Source organism: Acyrthosiphon pisum, chromosome A1, assembly GCF_005508785.2.
Source record: "Acyrthosiphon pisum isolate AL4f chromosome A1, pea_aphid_22Mar2018_4r6ur, whole genome shotgun sequence".
Taxonomy (NCBI): Eukaryota; Metazoa; Arthropoda; class Insecta; order Hemiptera; family Aphididae; genus Acyrthosiphon; species Acyrthosiphon pisum.
The window spans coordinates 152620319-152636969 of record NC_042494.1 but is presented as its reverse complement, the minus strand read 5'-3'; the positions used below and the strand labels follow the sequence as shown (position 1 = coordinate 152636969).

Genomic DNA, 16651 nt, shown 5'->3' with positions numbered 1-16651 from the left:
GGGGGTCTGGGAATTCTTTATATTTGTGCACCTCAAAAGTATAGGACTAGTTGCGCCTATGGTTGTTGTTCTTTATTCTTTTGATGCCAAATCAAGGTATTGGCATAGCCCATCACTGACAAATGGAAATTTTTACAGTTCTCTATGTGTATGTGTCTATTATTTATATATTTATAAATGTGTATGGATAAATTAAAAATGTTGGTCTCTAGCAGATATCATTATAACCTAACAATGCTCTAATTCCACATGTTGCTGAACATCGAAACTACTGTATATTTTTAATTGTACTATCTTAAGAATTCAAAATTTAAAACAAGGTTCCATGTAAATAGGTTGTATATTAATATTAATTTCAGCATAATATCATCAAATATACTTAGTAATATCATAGGCTGACTGACCGATTTCGCTCAGATTCGTTTTTCTTATACAATTATATTATATCATTGAATTCGAATTTAATACAATCTATTACAATGGCCCACTTGTAACCTACCGTACAGCAGAGCGGCACCCACTTGCCCACCTTTTCTTCTTCTTATTTTTTATAACAAATCACGACACCAATTGCGCTTTAGGCGCCTTGGGGGATTAACAGGTATAGTAGCGGAGTCCAAATTTTTAGTAAGAGAATTCGATTGAATACTTAGATAGTAGTGGTATCTTTTATAGAAACTTTTAGATTCATCACTTATTGTTTTTAGTTTAAGATCTGGATGTAAGGAAAAATTGAGACGTAGGGAGGTGCATTTGTTAACTTCCTTAGAGCCATATTTAAAATACTTGAATTTTGTTAGTGTTTGATTTTTTGGCATTACCCCATAACTCCAGACTAAATGTTCAATTGATTGAATTATTGATGATGTGGGCCCCCACACCAAATGTTGGGACCCTATACTAAATGTTTTTGTGGGCCCTATTAAATATTATTTAATATAAAATAAGCAAAATTTCAAAAGGGCCCTGAACTTCAGGGCGGTTTACAGTGTTGTAGTTGGCTGGAATGTTAATTTAATGTAGTGTAATATTTGAGTAATTCCTTATTCATTTTTAAATTTGTTTTCAAGTATTTTATCTATATATATATTATATAAAAGAGAGATCAAGAAAATGTTATACCATTTATAACTCAAGAACGACTGTACCTACCGATTTCAAAAATTCTTTCATAATTAGAATGCTACATTATCCATGAGTGCTGTATTTATTTAAAAAGGGGAAATTAAAACCTGGATAGGTGCTCAAACAGGGATTTTAACATTTACAAGGAATATTTTTGTTTATAAATGGTTGCTATTATAATAATAATTATTGGTTGTCATTGATTAATCGTTAATTAAATTAATATTATCTAATATATAAAAATGTCGTATCACAGAGTTTGTTATTGAACTCCTACGAAACGGCTCGACCGATTTTGATCAAATTTTCTGTGTATATTCGGTAGGTCTGAGAATACGTTTTAGGCTAATTCAAAAAGGGAATTGATCACCCCCGGGAGATGCTTTAACAGGAATTTTGAGCTTTACAATAGAAATTTTTGTGTATTAATGGTTATTATGGGTTGTAGGTTTGAAAATAATATTTATCTTATTTATTGTTATTATTATTATTACTTATTTATTTCTGAAAGAAAATATGCGTGTTCAAATGCTTCAAGATCCATCCGCTGAAACATTCTCAAAACAACTGTTAGATATCGGCGATGGAAAAGTAGCTTAACATGATAATAATGGATGCATAAAATTGCCAAACAATTTCTGCACTATCAATAATTCGCAAAATGATCTCATTGACCAGGTATTTCCTGATATACATACACAATACTTGAACCATGAGTGGCTGGTAGAAAGAGCAATTTTTGCAGCAAAAAATGTGGATTTCAACGATTTGAATTTCAAGATACAACAGTTGTTGCCAGGGACTTTTCCCTATTATTACCACAGATGTCTCTCAAATTCAAACCGGTTCAATTTCCAATTAGATTGGCATTCGCAATGATAATCAATAAGTCTCAAGGCCAAACGATGGAAATTTTTGTTTATAAATAGTTGCTTTTGGTTAGTGGAGAAATAATTAATATTTTATTTGCATATTGGTTGCCATTTGTTTATCAGACAGATCAGGTACAAGCATGCATCAAATATAATTCTCGCATATGCCTACCTAGGTGCCTGACTTGCAGTTACTGCAGAGAGTTACACCCAAAAAGAGTTGAACAATCACAATTTTTTAAGAATTGTCATTTTGTACCGGCAAGAAATTGCGCAGGATCAGCTAGTTATAAAATATTTAACGATTTATTTAATGTATGGGTATCATGTTTTTATTAAAGTAAATAAAAAAATTAATTAATTTTATAATTGATCAATAATTGTTGTGTTAAATATTTTGTAACTTAATAATTAATAAAAGTCTTAGAATTAATGTTAATTGATATATAAACTATACATTTATAGATAAAAAGGTTATTAAATTTGTTATGTTAAAAAATGTACCATTTTGTTTTAGTTTTATATAACTATACAATAATTTACAATTAAAATTATCTTCGTACAATAATAAACAATTCTAAGCTCTAGATTACAGTATTTATAACAAATTTACAAAAGTTTTGTTAGTTAAACAATATTAACATAACATTAAGTTCTCATTGCGGTCGCTGGAACTGTTTTAAAACCTGAATGAAATAAAATTATTTGTTAATAAACAGATTTAATACAAGTGTAATTTTGTACAATATCTTAGTAGACATTATTTTTTATACGCATATCACAATTAAATAGGTAGTAGGCTGATGTTAAAATGTAAAATATGAAATATAAATATTTAATAACTAATTTAGATTGTTTAAAATTTTAAAATATAAAAGTTTTTTTGAACTTAAAATTCTCAATATTATTTATTATTTGTTTTAATAGTTTTACTTATGTGTATTAAATGTATTAAATACAATATAAATTCAAACATGTTATTATGAAAATAGTTGAAAATATATTTTATGGACATTAATATTAGTGTTACATAATATATCATATTAAAAAAGAGGGTATATACTTACTCTATTGAGTTTGTTGAACGAAGATCATCGATTCTTAACTTTTTTTGTACTGGAAGCTCGTTTGGCAGAGGCTAATGGATTTCTGGGAGTGGTTGGACCATTTGTCAAACTATTAGATTTTCCACTTTCTTTGGTCATATTATCTTCACTGCCACTATTTCCTGTTTGTGACTCAGTTTCACTGTTAATTTCAGCTGACAATAACAAATATTTAATCATATTAATAATATTAAATTAATTTTAATAAGTTATTAAAACAATCAAATAAATTAGTAAGTACCTTTTTCTTGAGCTTCTACTAAACCACTCACAGCCTAGAAAAAAACATAATTTTTAAAATGTGAACTTACATTAATAAATTCAGATGTGATACAGTTTTCATTGAATAGAATAATGGAAGTCACAAATTCCAGTGTGGCAGTATCCAACCAAGATAAAGATTTATAGAATAATAGCGGAAAATGTCGCTAATATGCAAGAAATTGTGCTTTATTCTTAAGGAAGATGAAACAAACTATTTTTTTTAAATTTATATTTTATACAATATAACAAAAAAAATGTAAGATTTAACTATTTAAGGACAACTTATAATTATTGTCTATTGGTTATTAATAACAATAGTATAATTATTAATTACTTATACAATTATTCTATAAGTGAAACTATGCTTTTAACTTTCATAAAATAACAACAATAATTAATATCACAACAATTATATTAAACCATCAGACAGGTTAGGTTTGGTTATGACATCGCTAACATCAAGGACTGGAACCGAACCGAAAAGAACCGGTTCTGGAACCCAAAAACCCTTAAAATATTGAAAACCGGAACCGAATTTCAATATTTTCAAATAACCGGAACCCTTATTTTTAAATTTAAAAAACGGGTTTTGAATGTTAAATTATTTAAATTATTTTTAATGTACCTATAGGTATATAAAACATAAAGAATAAATAAAATATATAAATGTTTGTAGTTGTTTAATACTTGTTTTAACTAGAACCCTAACTTAAACTATTAAATTAATTTTCCATACTGGAACCGGAACCGGAACCCTTAAATAAAAATTGTCATGAACCGGAACCAGAACCTTTTAATAAAATAATTAAGTACTGGAACCGTAAAAACTAAAAGGTACCAGTCCCTGGCTAACATACAACCAATTATATTTTAATGAGCCTGCAGTCCTAACTGATTTTGCATGCCTAGTAGGAATTAAAAAAAATTTGTTTTGAGAATTTTAATGGTTTTCTTTTTTTGAACTATATTATAAAGTTATTATTTATGGAAAATAAAACTTACAGCCATAGAAGTAATGGATGATTTGGAAAAAAGACGCTCAGCTTCTTTAAATTTCCTGTTACGCGGTTCATTTTTAGAATTAGGAAGCTTATTAGCTGATGTAAGATATCTGTCCCAACCACGAATGATATTGCCGTATAAATGAGTATCTTCTAAGTAACTTCCTTCAAATGCATAAATTTGCCGTTCAAGATTGGCCAAAGTTTCCTAAAACCACAATTAGTTATCAGTTTGAGAAACACACAAGTATTTCATACAGATATTTAAATTAGGTTATTTTATTTTAATGTTAAAAGTAATCATAAAATGTAACTATAAATGTAATAACACATTTTTTATTTATTTAAATATTTAATGCTAGAGTACAGTAGGAATAAACATAAAAATAAATATAATAGTTGTTTGAAATTTTAGAATTATAATCAGAATAATTGGTCAATAAATGATTGCTTATTGTTTATGTCTATTATTATAACATTTCAATTCCAAAATAGACCTATAAATACATTCTCATTGATAGGTACAAACTTTTTGTAAAACTCAATTAGTTTTATACATGAATTACATAGGTACACAGCTGCTGGTAAACACAATATAATTATTGTTGTATCAACACGTACTGTATCTCTGGACAAACTCTTGTATTTTACGTGAATATTAAATATATCAAAGAGTTTGAATGATTACGGACGGTTTTAATGATTATAATATTATATACCTCACGTAAATACGTAATGTTATGTAATTTACAATGTAAAATAATAATCTGTTAAATTATGAGGGTAAACGTTGAAAAACCTAGGCAACCTTGGTGCGTTCGAGTCGTCCGTACAAAACAAACTTACAGCGATATCTGATTTGCGTTTGACGAGCTCGGCTAGCTCGGTGCGCAAGTCGTTGGAACCGGACGACTTGGACATGGCGTGTAGGATAGGAAACGGTGCCAAGTATCTACCGCTCGAATACGTTACCCGCCCAAACCACGATTGAGAACTTGAGAAAAACCAATGGAATAATAATTCGTTACAGCGTTCCTTGACCAAAGCGATGCGTGATGCGTCGTCACCGTTATTCAATTATCGTCATAATATCGTTTTAATTGTAATTTTTCGACAAAACAATCGGTGTCTGTTATCAGTAAATTATCACAATATCACGGGTCGCTAGTGACCGCCGCTTGTTCATTTGTTGTCGTCGAAATATTGGCGGGATCCGAAAAAGGACGGCAACGTCAACGACGCGTCGGTTGGGAACGTTGGTGGCACTGCGCCGCTCTCTGATTTAGGCGGCCGCGAGCTTTATTTTTTGCCTGCATCCCGCGCGCACCTCTGAGCTTTGTCCTGGCGCTCCGGGTGGATTGATTTACGGCTTATGCGTATTATTGATTCGCCCACGCGCGTACGCCGACGTACGCGCGCACGGCGTTCGACCGCCTGGCCGGACGGCTGCAGTATAGTTGGCGGCGGGTTGGCGCGTCGGACAGCAGCTGCACGCGTCAAGCCACACGTCGTCGCGTCGCTATAAATAAAACGGTCGTTTGCACGCGGGTGTTCGGGTGCAGCGGTGTGGGTTAGCGCACTCCGACTCTGTTCGACGGCTGGACAGTAGTACGTCGCGTGTACCTGTCGGCTGCGAACGGTAATCGAGTTAAGTCGACAGCCTCCAAACGGGGTTCCTGCAGTGCTGATCGCGGCTGTCCGACAAGGGACAAATCGACGGAGGTAATTTTAGTGTGGAGATTTCGTAACGAGAAGAGAAATATAATATATAAAATATTGAACATTATAGGTACCCAAAACCAAAGCGATAGTGCCTTTTGAATAAATGGGAACACATATAAATTCGATAATATACCTATACTGTGCATACGAATATACGATTGAGGAACTTGGAAAAAGTTTTTTTTAAAACAATGATAAGGTGGATAAGTCTTAATCAATAGGTAACTAATATATATAATTATTATACTGCATAACTGTACGTCAAATGTAAATCGTTATTCGGCGAGAGGGAGGGGGGGTTGCTAGAAAAAACGATTGAAATAACAGTTTTAATATTATTCTTATTGTGAACATGTCTGAATAATATATAAATATTATCTGTTATGCAATATTGTATCAAATATTTTCGTCCGAGATACAACTCGAAATAATGTCTTCACGTTCACGGGTAGACAGCACCCTATATCTTAAAATCAGATCGCATGTTCGACATATTATGTACAGACGCACACGCACATGGTCCAGTTGGTGGTGACTGCAGATGCAAGTGATGGAAGCGAAACTTGAGAGGGGATGGTCAACGTATACAGTGGCTTGACGAAGTGTAATTTCATAAAATTGCCTTTGAAAATTTAAGACTTCTGGCCTTTGGGTGGCGGGTGTAATTTTTCAGGGTACTTAGGTATGCCGTATACTCGTATGTGTTACGTTTGGGTTATCTTAGTATCTTATAATTACATTTGGTACAATGGTACGTAGGTACCTAAATAAGAATATACAAATACATCCAGGTACACGATTACAGTTTACATTTTAAGTCGACACGATAAACATTATAGACGTAATTCTTAGGTACATAACATCATGTTTCAAGGAGAATTTGATTCGTAGGAGAATAATAATTATTGAATTCCCATGTAAATGTATTTAGTCTTTAGTAATCGTTATTTGTGCAAAGCCTTTCACAGCTTCAAACGATAAATCCTATAAATATCTATCTGTGCCTACCTAATACAGTTTTGTGCGGGTCTTTCTCCCTCTCTCATTAAATAAAAATTAGCACTAGATTCGACTAAGAAAATAATAAATATGACTCCAAATTGGGATACGCGTTTTTGATCATTTAATTATATCGATGTACCTATATCCTTGTGCGTTTTTTTCAAACACAATATAGTGTTGACGTAAAAGTTTTCTCGCTTAATATGGCTGGCACAGCCTGGGCTATAAAAAATTGAAAACTGTCAGAACGTTTACCCTAGCTCCTAGGTTAGCAACTGTAATTGCGCCCATAGTTATATTATATACCCTATCTACAATCTGCAGTCAATGAGGACCGACGAAGCTTTTGTTTATATTCCAAATGACAATTATTGTAATCACCTTAATTTGCTCATTATTTTTTATCGTTAATGGGTTAATGTAAGACGTACATTAGTAAAATAGGATATGCATTGTACACTGTACTGGCCCGTTAGTAAATAAATAAATACAAGCGCATAATTAGGTACGACGTAGTTGTTATAATGTCATATAATAATATTATATATAAATATATAAATGCTAAATCAGAAACGTGCTCGCTGCACTGTCTGCACAACTGCAGGTGTGAATAAGTAGGTACCTATATAGTTATTGTGAGGTAGGTATTTTAGATTAATCTGCCGCGCATTTGACCCGGAGCTCGACGCGCATCGAAAACACATCTGTGTTAATTGTATTGTACATATGTTTTGCAAGTATTTTCCCGTTTCCGAAATTGTTTTTCTATCGATTAGTAGTTACTAATTTATAGTACCTAGCTAATTTATGACACGCATCTACGGTGGGTGGAGGCTGGTGGGTCCCAGTTTAAACTTATTCCAAATAGCATAATAATATAAAATATTATTTGTACTGTTATTAGCGGGGCTAATATTGGGTCCCGATGTTTCTTATTAGTTATTGCGGTCACAAATTGTATTATACAATCAAAAAAAATTAAATTAGATAAAATTTGTTGGATTCAGTTGGATAATTTAAATTGACAAATAATTTTTGTTTCTAACATTTATTTTGTTAATTTATTTCAAGTACCTTCTTACTTCTTTCGTAACAAAGACGTTCCAGACATTATTTAAATTTAAAAATTTTTATTTTAACAAAATCAGTATTGGTTTACAGGTGTGCTTACATATAAAAATGTTCAAATTTAAAAAGTGGGTAAGTGGATGTCGCTCTGATGTACAGTAGGTTACAGTAATGGATGGTGTTAAATTTGAATTCAATGTTATAATATCATTGTATTTGTATAAAAAAACGATTCTGAGCGAAAACGGTCAGTCAGCCTACTATGATATTATTAAGGTGACTAAAGTAATTTATATATAAGCTATTTACGTGGAACGTTGTTTTAAATTTTCAATCCTTAGCTATAAAAGTTGAACATTTTATACATTTTTAACTACAAAATAATTATTACACTGGAAATTTGATACATTTTGTCAAAATTTGAACTTTAAATGCTTGTAAAAAAATATTGTGCTTATGTATTTTTAATATTTTTCAACTCCAATGTGACAATTTATCAGGAGCCTTGCATTATATTTTCACGCTTTTTTACCCAACAAATTTTATTGATATTTATAGAAAAAAAAATGATAAAATTGAATACTGACCTTGTCCGTAAACAGCTCAAAAAGAGTCAAATTTATTTCAAAATTTTATCCTGTATAGAAAATGCTAATATAAACATTCAGTGAAATTTTCAAGTATCTACAGTCATTCGTTTTTTAATTACAACAAAATAAGAAAACCGTTACGTGAGAAATCGAGTGAATATCAAATATAAAAATATGAATTTTAAGCGCTCATAAAAATTTAATTTGACAAAAATTTAATTTGACTTTCTTGTAGACATTTTTTTTTTTGAAAAAGGTAGAGAAACTTATGAGGAATCTTGTATTACATTTTCAAATCTTAGATTTGAAATGAACATTTTTCATGAATTTCTAACTCAAAATAATTTGCAAATTTCGTCATTTTTACATATTTTGTCAATATTTGAACTTTAGATGATTATTAAAAAAAAATTGTGATTATTGATTTTTAATTTTTTTTATATACCTTTAAAACAATATAATAGGTACCTTCTATTAAATTTTCAAGCTTTTTTAACCAACAAATACAATTTTATTGATATTTATAGAAAAATAAACTAAAAAAAATGGAAACTGAAAATGTCCGTAAACAGCTCAAAATAAGTCAAAATATTTAGAAATGTTATGGTGTATAGAAAATGCTAATAAAAATTATTTATAATTCTCGTTCTAGTTTTTCAATATCAAATTGTTATAATATATAAATAATAATTAACTACTCTCTTAAATTAATTATTTTTAGATTCTGAGCGAAGCGAAAGAATGTATTTGTTTTACAATGATTTGTGGTTTTTTTTTTTGTTCTGTCTGTCAGCAACATTTCGGATAGTAAGCATGCTTCGATTTTTGAGATCAGCGTCTTTTGTGAAATTAGTTGGTACTTTTGGGAGGTAAAAATTGAAAATTCCCAGTAGTTTTAGAAAGCGTCGAGAAAAACGACAGATAAATTACGAAAAACCATTAAAAATGGGATTTTAATTTCTAACTATTTGTTTATCACCATAGGAACGAATAAAAAATAATAATTTTATAAGAACTGCGTAAACCACACACAATGGTTTTTCGTATACAATGATTTATCATTGTATTCAAATATAACACATCCATTACATCTTCTGTACAGCAGAAGGTGGTACCTACCCATTTGTCAACCTTTTGTATTACTATTATTAAAGACAGGTAAATTGTTAATACAAATATATAAATATAAATAGATAGAAACAGTACAATAATATATCTTATACCGTCTTTAAGCCCTGCATTTAATTAGTACTTACCAATGCTGTTATATTTTTTCTAGGGAAATTCTGAGGTGTAAACGTTAGTTTTTATTTTAGATTCTGAGCGGAGCGATTGACTTTACAATGATGTGTGTTTTTTATTTTTTATTTTTGTGTCTGTCACCACCGTTTGGGGCAGTAAGACTGGATTTAACCAAATTAATGAGTAAATAATTGCAAAAAAGTTGACAAATTACATTTAATATTTTTAAGTTATTTTAAGGCCCCGATAGCGATTGGCGATTTCCAACTATGGCTAAAAACTTAAGTAAATTTTTGTTTTATTTCGCACCTGTACCTATATTTGGCAACGTTGCTTCGAAGTTAAAATATTTTAGCACGCGCATCGTACGCCAAAAAAGGTACCGCTGATAAGTACCACGCGCAATCGTATTGCACCCTTCGATTTTCATCAACAGTATCATGTTCGATGGGAATGTGAATCTAGTTGGTGCATTCGGGAGGTCAAAATTTAAAATTCCCAGTAATTTTCAAAAGCACCGTGAAAAACAAAAGAAAAATTAAGGAAAAACGGGAATTTTTATGCAAAATCGATTTTAGTAGATATCGATTTTAGTTTTTGGTAACTCTAAAACAAATGACCGTAGATTCACAACATTTCGACTGAATATTATATTAGCATTTTCTACACACGATAACATTTTAAAAATATTTTGACTTATTTTGAGTTGTTTACGGACATATTCTGTTTCTAATTTTTTTAGTTTTTTATTCTATAAATATCAATAAAATGTTATTAGTTGGGTAAAAAAGCTTGAAAATTTAATAGAAGCCTACTAATATATTGTTTCAAAGACAGATGATAACTATTAAAAATTCATAGTCACATTTTTTTATATAAGCATTTCAAGTTCAAATATTGACACAATATGTGCATTTCACGAAAATGTGCAAATTATATTGAGTTAGAAATTCATAAAAATGTTTCTATTTAAAACACCATCCATTTCAGTAAACCACTTGTAACCTACTGTACAGCAGAGCGACACCCACTTGCCCACCTTTTTGATATTGTTTTTAATTTTAATAATATATGCATATTTAAATATATTTATTATATAATATATGTACAATGTAATAAGTAGGTATATACCATAAGTTAAAGATATCTTGACATGTATTTTTATGTTTCAGATTAAAAATGTCGGTCATAACCATATGTAAAGCTGTCGAAGAAATGAATACGTTTAAAAGTCAACCAACTACTAAACTTATCAATGCTTCTACTTTGGCAAAGTTAACTGAGAAAACATCAATAACTGTACCGTCTACATCATCTGTCCAGTCAAATCAGATATTGCTGATTAACAATGTCGAAGGACAGCCCGTATCTGGTATATTGTTACCTTCTAATCATTTCATGTTAAAATTGAATCAAAACCAGCTCCAACCCGAATCAGATCCAGATGATAATACCGAGCGTGAATCTACTTCAAAGTATTTTTCAATGAATAAGAGTGAAAAGAAAATGTTTAGAGAAACATTTTTTTGTACACTTCTTGATTTTATGCATGAAATTTTGAAAGATGGTCGTATTGTTAGTTCTTCTGATCATATATGGGAACGTGTTGCTTCAAAATTAGATAATATACTGAAACCAAAAAGTATTTACAATCGTTTTATTCTAAATAAACATTCTTGTAGAACTAGATTAATCGAAGCATATCTCAAAGACCCTAAAAGTCAAACTACAGATAATATATCAATACTAAACCATATGATGACAGATGTACACCATGAATTTGTTGGAAAAAGACAGGGTCATGTTGATAATGAAACATTTTATGACGCTTTGTTCGTGTTCAAAGATAAGGTTCTAAAGGATGGAGAGGTAGCACCAAGTGTTGATTCTGTTTGGAATCAAATCTCAGCACACTTGAACCATGCTTTGAAGCCCAATAGCATTTACTTGAGATTCAAACGTAATACCCACAACTGTCATAAAAAATTGCTTACTCATTGTAAACTTGACCCCTCCAAAGCTAAAACCTATGACGTTCCTAGTCGAAAGTTTGTACCATCCGTGGAAAAGCAACAAAATAAAGTAAAAAAGAAAAGTTTGAAGTTTGAAGATTCTTCCAAATTTTTCAAAGCATTATACACTCATAGGAAAAAAATCATACAAAATGGGTCAATAGCAAGATACAATAATTCGGTTTGGAATGAAGTGGCAAAGATGTTAGATTACGCTCTACAACCATCTGATGTTCATTCTAAATTTATTCGTAATCATGACTTATGCCAGACGAAACTTATTGAGGAATGTAAGGAAGATGAGAATTTCACACCATTAGTCGTTCCAAAATTGAATAAACCTAATAGTGTATCTGATGAAACATTTTTCAGTGTATTATGTAAATACCGTGATGATATTTTACAAAATGGAAGTGAAATAGCTAAATTTTCTAATCCTGTTTGGACTCAAATTTCAAAAGACCTTAATGATACCTTAAAGCCGGCAACTGTATACTTCAGGGTAACAAGAAATTCTCAACTATGTTTAAATAGACTTCTTAAACCTACTGGATTATTGACAGACTATGCGTACAAAGATACAATTAATAAAGACCAGTTTTTCGAAACAATATGCTTGTATAAATATTCAATAATGAATGGTGATCAAGTTGTAGATTTAAGTGATCCCGTTTGGAATGAGATTTCTCTTCGATTAAACTCTGCATTATCTCCTGAAGTTATCTTTGATACAATTTCTAAGGATAAAGATTTGTGTAAGACCAAAATGATTCAAGCTCTTAAAACAGAACGCAGTGTGTTTTCCGGAGAAAATCCTGAAGTTTCTGAAAATATGACTGAATTAACACCAATAGTCGAATGTAATATTTCCAATGAATCTACTGATGATTTTGTTGAAGTTATTAGTGAATTTAAAGATTCTATTTTACTAGCCAATGGACAAATAGCTTTAAAAGATGATCCTGTATGGAAACAAATATCTAGTCGTTTGAAAGATCTGAAGGCAGATGAAGTATATTCATATATCATTAATGATTATAAAAATTGCCGCACTCGACTTTTTAATATTAATTCTGTTCCTAAAAACAACTTATTTGAAGCAATATTTGCACACCGACAGTCGGTTATAAACAATAATGTTATTGCAAATATTAATAATGGAGTCTGGACGAAAATCAGTCAAAAACTAAACTATGCATTGAAACCCAGAGAAATTTATACGAAATTCATTAAAGATGTAGATGGCTGCCGTACAAAGCTGTTGAAATCTTCAAAAAAAGATTTTTGTCGTTCTCAAGGTATTGATAAAGACAAGTTTTTAGATGTGATAATTAACCATAAAGACTCCATACTTAAAAACGGAACACATGCTAAACCTAGTGATCCAATTTGGAGAGAAATTGCATCTAAACTTAACTTTTTAGTAAAACCATTAACTCTTTATAATAACTTTATGTTAAATAGACATAACTGCCAGCAGAAACTTCTAGAAGCTTGCGAAACAGATAAAAATGAAGTAATTTCTTCACCAATTTCATCAAAAATTACTTCTCAGATGGACCACGATTACACAAAAGGTGACGCAGACACTAGTTTTGAAGATTTAATATCTATGAGACAAAAAGTTGGCTATGTACAAGAAAATGACTTCATTGGAGCTTGTTTAGTGTTCAAAGATAAATTAGTGAAAAATAACTGTATAGTGCCTTCTACTGATAATGTTTGGAATGATATATCAAAACACCTTAATTATGCAATCAAAGCTAAAACAGCTTATTTGAGGTTTAAACGAAACACTCATAATTGTCAAGGGAAATTATTTGGAAATTTTCAATTAAATGATGTTTCTTACGAAGGAGATGATGATGCATATTCTGCTGAAGAACAAAGCATCGAGGATGAGATGTTTTTTGATGCAATATCAATTTTTAAACATTCCATTATCAATAATGGTATATTTGCTATGGAATCTAGTCCAGTTTGGTTGGACGTTTCAAATTTAATGAACAATTTACTCTCTCCTGATGAAGCATTTTGGAAGTTTCGTCAAAACAGTGACTCGTGCAGAACAAAATTAATAAAAAAGTGTTTAGCGGATTGGACCAATGAACCTTCCTCGGTAATTAAAAATCGAATCCAAGTTATTAAATCAAAAGAAGCATTGTGGAAAGAAACGTTAAAAACTGAACAAACTGCAAGGATGGATAAAAAAAATTACCCGACATTTTCAAATTTAAACGAAGATGTATTCTATGATGCTATTTATAAATATAAAAGTGACATATTCCATAATGACTTGATTGCAAGCTGTACAAGTCCTGTATGGACAGCTATAGCCAAAGAGTTAAACAATGAAATGGAACCATCTACTGTATACTTAAGGTTTAGGAATAACATGACTAAATGCAACCTGAAATTTGCAGAAGCCGCTCAAAGACACAATACTTATCAATTAAAACAAAACCATAGTCAAATGAAAAAACAAAAACAATTACTTATTGAAGATAATTCTAATGAATCATGTGATCAACATATGGTTATAGACTATGATGACGAAGAAATTATAGAAATTGAATCTGATATTAAGAATTACACGCCTGTTCATAAATCTATACCAATACAAACAGAGTTGCAAACAATTAAACATGTAAATAAAGGGAAATGATAATTTCAAAAAATTCAATCTATATTAGCTATAGTTAACCTAAAATGATGAATAAAACTTATATTTAATCATAATTTTAAATGGAATTTAATAAGGATCTCTGATGTAAATATGTTTTTTTCTCATTATTCTTTAAAATTAATTAATAATGACTGATTAATGTTACCTGTAATTTTAATTTGTTTTATTTGTTTAACTTGTTTTTATTTTTGTATTTTTCAATCAAACTATGAGGTTGTGCAATATGTGTGTTCAATCATATGTTTTTAAAGGTAATTAACTAATTTGATTTGTAATAATTTGTATTACTAGACCAGTTTATTATACTTTTTAGTTCATTATGTTTTTATAATTTAAAATGTTTATTTAAATATAATAACTATCTACATATACTTCTTTTGAAATAATAAAATGTGTATATAGTATTCAATAGATATAGGGCACATTAAATTATCGACCTACATTTTGTCACATTATTTTATACATATTTTTGTAATTATATATATTAAATATTTTTAATATAATAACTATTAGTTAGAATCTAAATAAAATAAATTAAATAAAATAAATTATTGTTCTTGTTCCAAGCCATTTTTATTTTAAACTCATTTTGATTGTATCTAATGATTTAAATTCAACTTATTTGTAGAATTCAATAAATAATACATGTCATAATATAATTTGTTTATAATTTTAGATATTTGATGTATATTGTAGGTATTAATGTACTACCTTTACTAATTATAATATTTTAGTACCTACCTAATATTATTACTAATTAGTAATTATACTTTACTTTAAAATATTTAAAAGTAAATTTAGTTGGTAGATTAATAAATAACTAGTGATTACTACACTGTATTAGACATTATAGTAGACTTTCAATGAAGAACCAAGTCTATTCCAATATTGTGATTTGGTAAAGACTGACCCCACCAATCTTTTTTTTTATCGGTTTATACAATTATTTTTTTTACATAATTTATACCTGGTTAAAACAATACAAATCATAAAACTTTTTGTTAAATGTTAAAAATAGTCTGTGTCTGTATATTACGTAAATTACTACCTATGACACTGTACAAATTAGATTTCTATTAAGAATTTAAGCATTTAAACATTTAAACTATAAAATGTTTATATAATATTATGTATTAAATGTAAATGGGTATTTATAATGAAAACTAACCTAAACAAAATTGTACCATTATTCTAATATTCAATTAATGTGTAAATGTGTGATGAAATGTAATTTTATTCAGTAAAATAATGCAATATAACTATTAACTATAATTCATAGTTGAAATTGTCAAAAACTAGCAGCAAATGTTGTTCATATAGGTACCTAATATTGTAGATAAGTAGATAAGTACCTACCACCTACCTAGGTGTTATTTATACAAGGCTCAGATTTCAGAGCTGATAAATATAGGTTGTGAATTGTTGACATGTCAAGATAAAATAGCTTTGATGTTTAAATCTCTTTTTAGTATTAATCATGCTCAGTAAAAATATCCGTAAATAAGTACCTAGTTAAATGTTAATATATTTTTAATTTAAAAACTAATCGGTAAGCAATAAATTAATGCATAGGTAATAGAATATATTAATAATATGTACCTATCAAATTAAAGAATATTATTACCATAGGCGCAAATAGCCTTTGGGAAAAAGCTTAAGACAAAATGTAGGAATTAGGAAATATTTGGGGGGGCTATGGACATTTTTGGGAGGGCTTAGCCCCTAAAGCCCCCCCCCTATTTGCGCCTATGATTATTACTCTATGAATATCAATACCTATACTAACAATACTACTTATTATAGTATAATACTTATTACTCACCAAAAAGTTAAGAACATGCAAACTAAATAGATTTAGTGATACCTAGTTAAGTATTAAAAAGGTTGTAGGTAAGCCGTTCATAAGATTTTTGAATAATATTATGTCATTAAATGTATTAATTAGTTTACAATTTAACAGG

The 16651-nt window shown here is 29.7% G+C and overlaps 2 protein-coding genes across 2 annotated transcripts; one reads left to right on the top strand and one right to left on the bottom strand.

Annotated features, from left to right (window-relative positions):
- Positions 1–2306: 2306 nt before the first annotated feature.
- On the bottom strand, positions 2307–5483 carry LOC100161476 (Uncharacterized protein C1orf149 homolog-like). Its single transcript, NM_001162642.2, has 5 exons — positions 5215–5483; positions 4370–4576; positions 3345–3378; positions 3065–3258; positions 2307–2683 (listed from the first exon to the last, which is right to left on the bottom strand). Exons 1-4 carry the CDS (start codon positions 5287–5289, stop codon positions 3089–3091), a joined length of 486 nt encoding a protein of 161 aa, NP_001156114.1. The 5' UTR covers positions 5290–5483; the 3' UTR covers positions 2307–2683; positions 3065–3088.
- Positions 5484–5651: 168 nt separating this feature from the next.
- Positions 5652–15869, top strand: LOC100570891. Its single transcript, XM_003244218.4, has 2 exons — positions 5652–6090; positions 11165–15869. The coding sequence occupies exon 2, from the start codon at positions 11172–11174 to the stop codon at positions 14667–14669; it is 3498 nt and encodes a 1165-aa protein (XP_003244266.1). The 5' UTR covers positions 5652–6090; positions 11165–11171; the 3' UTR covers positions 14670–15869.
- The last annotated feature ends 782 nt before the right edge of the window (positions 15870–16651 follow it).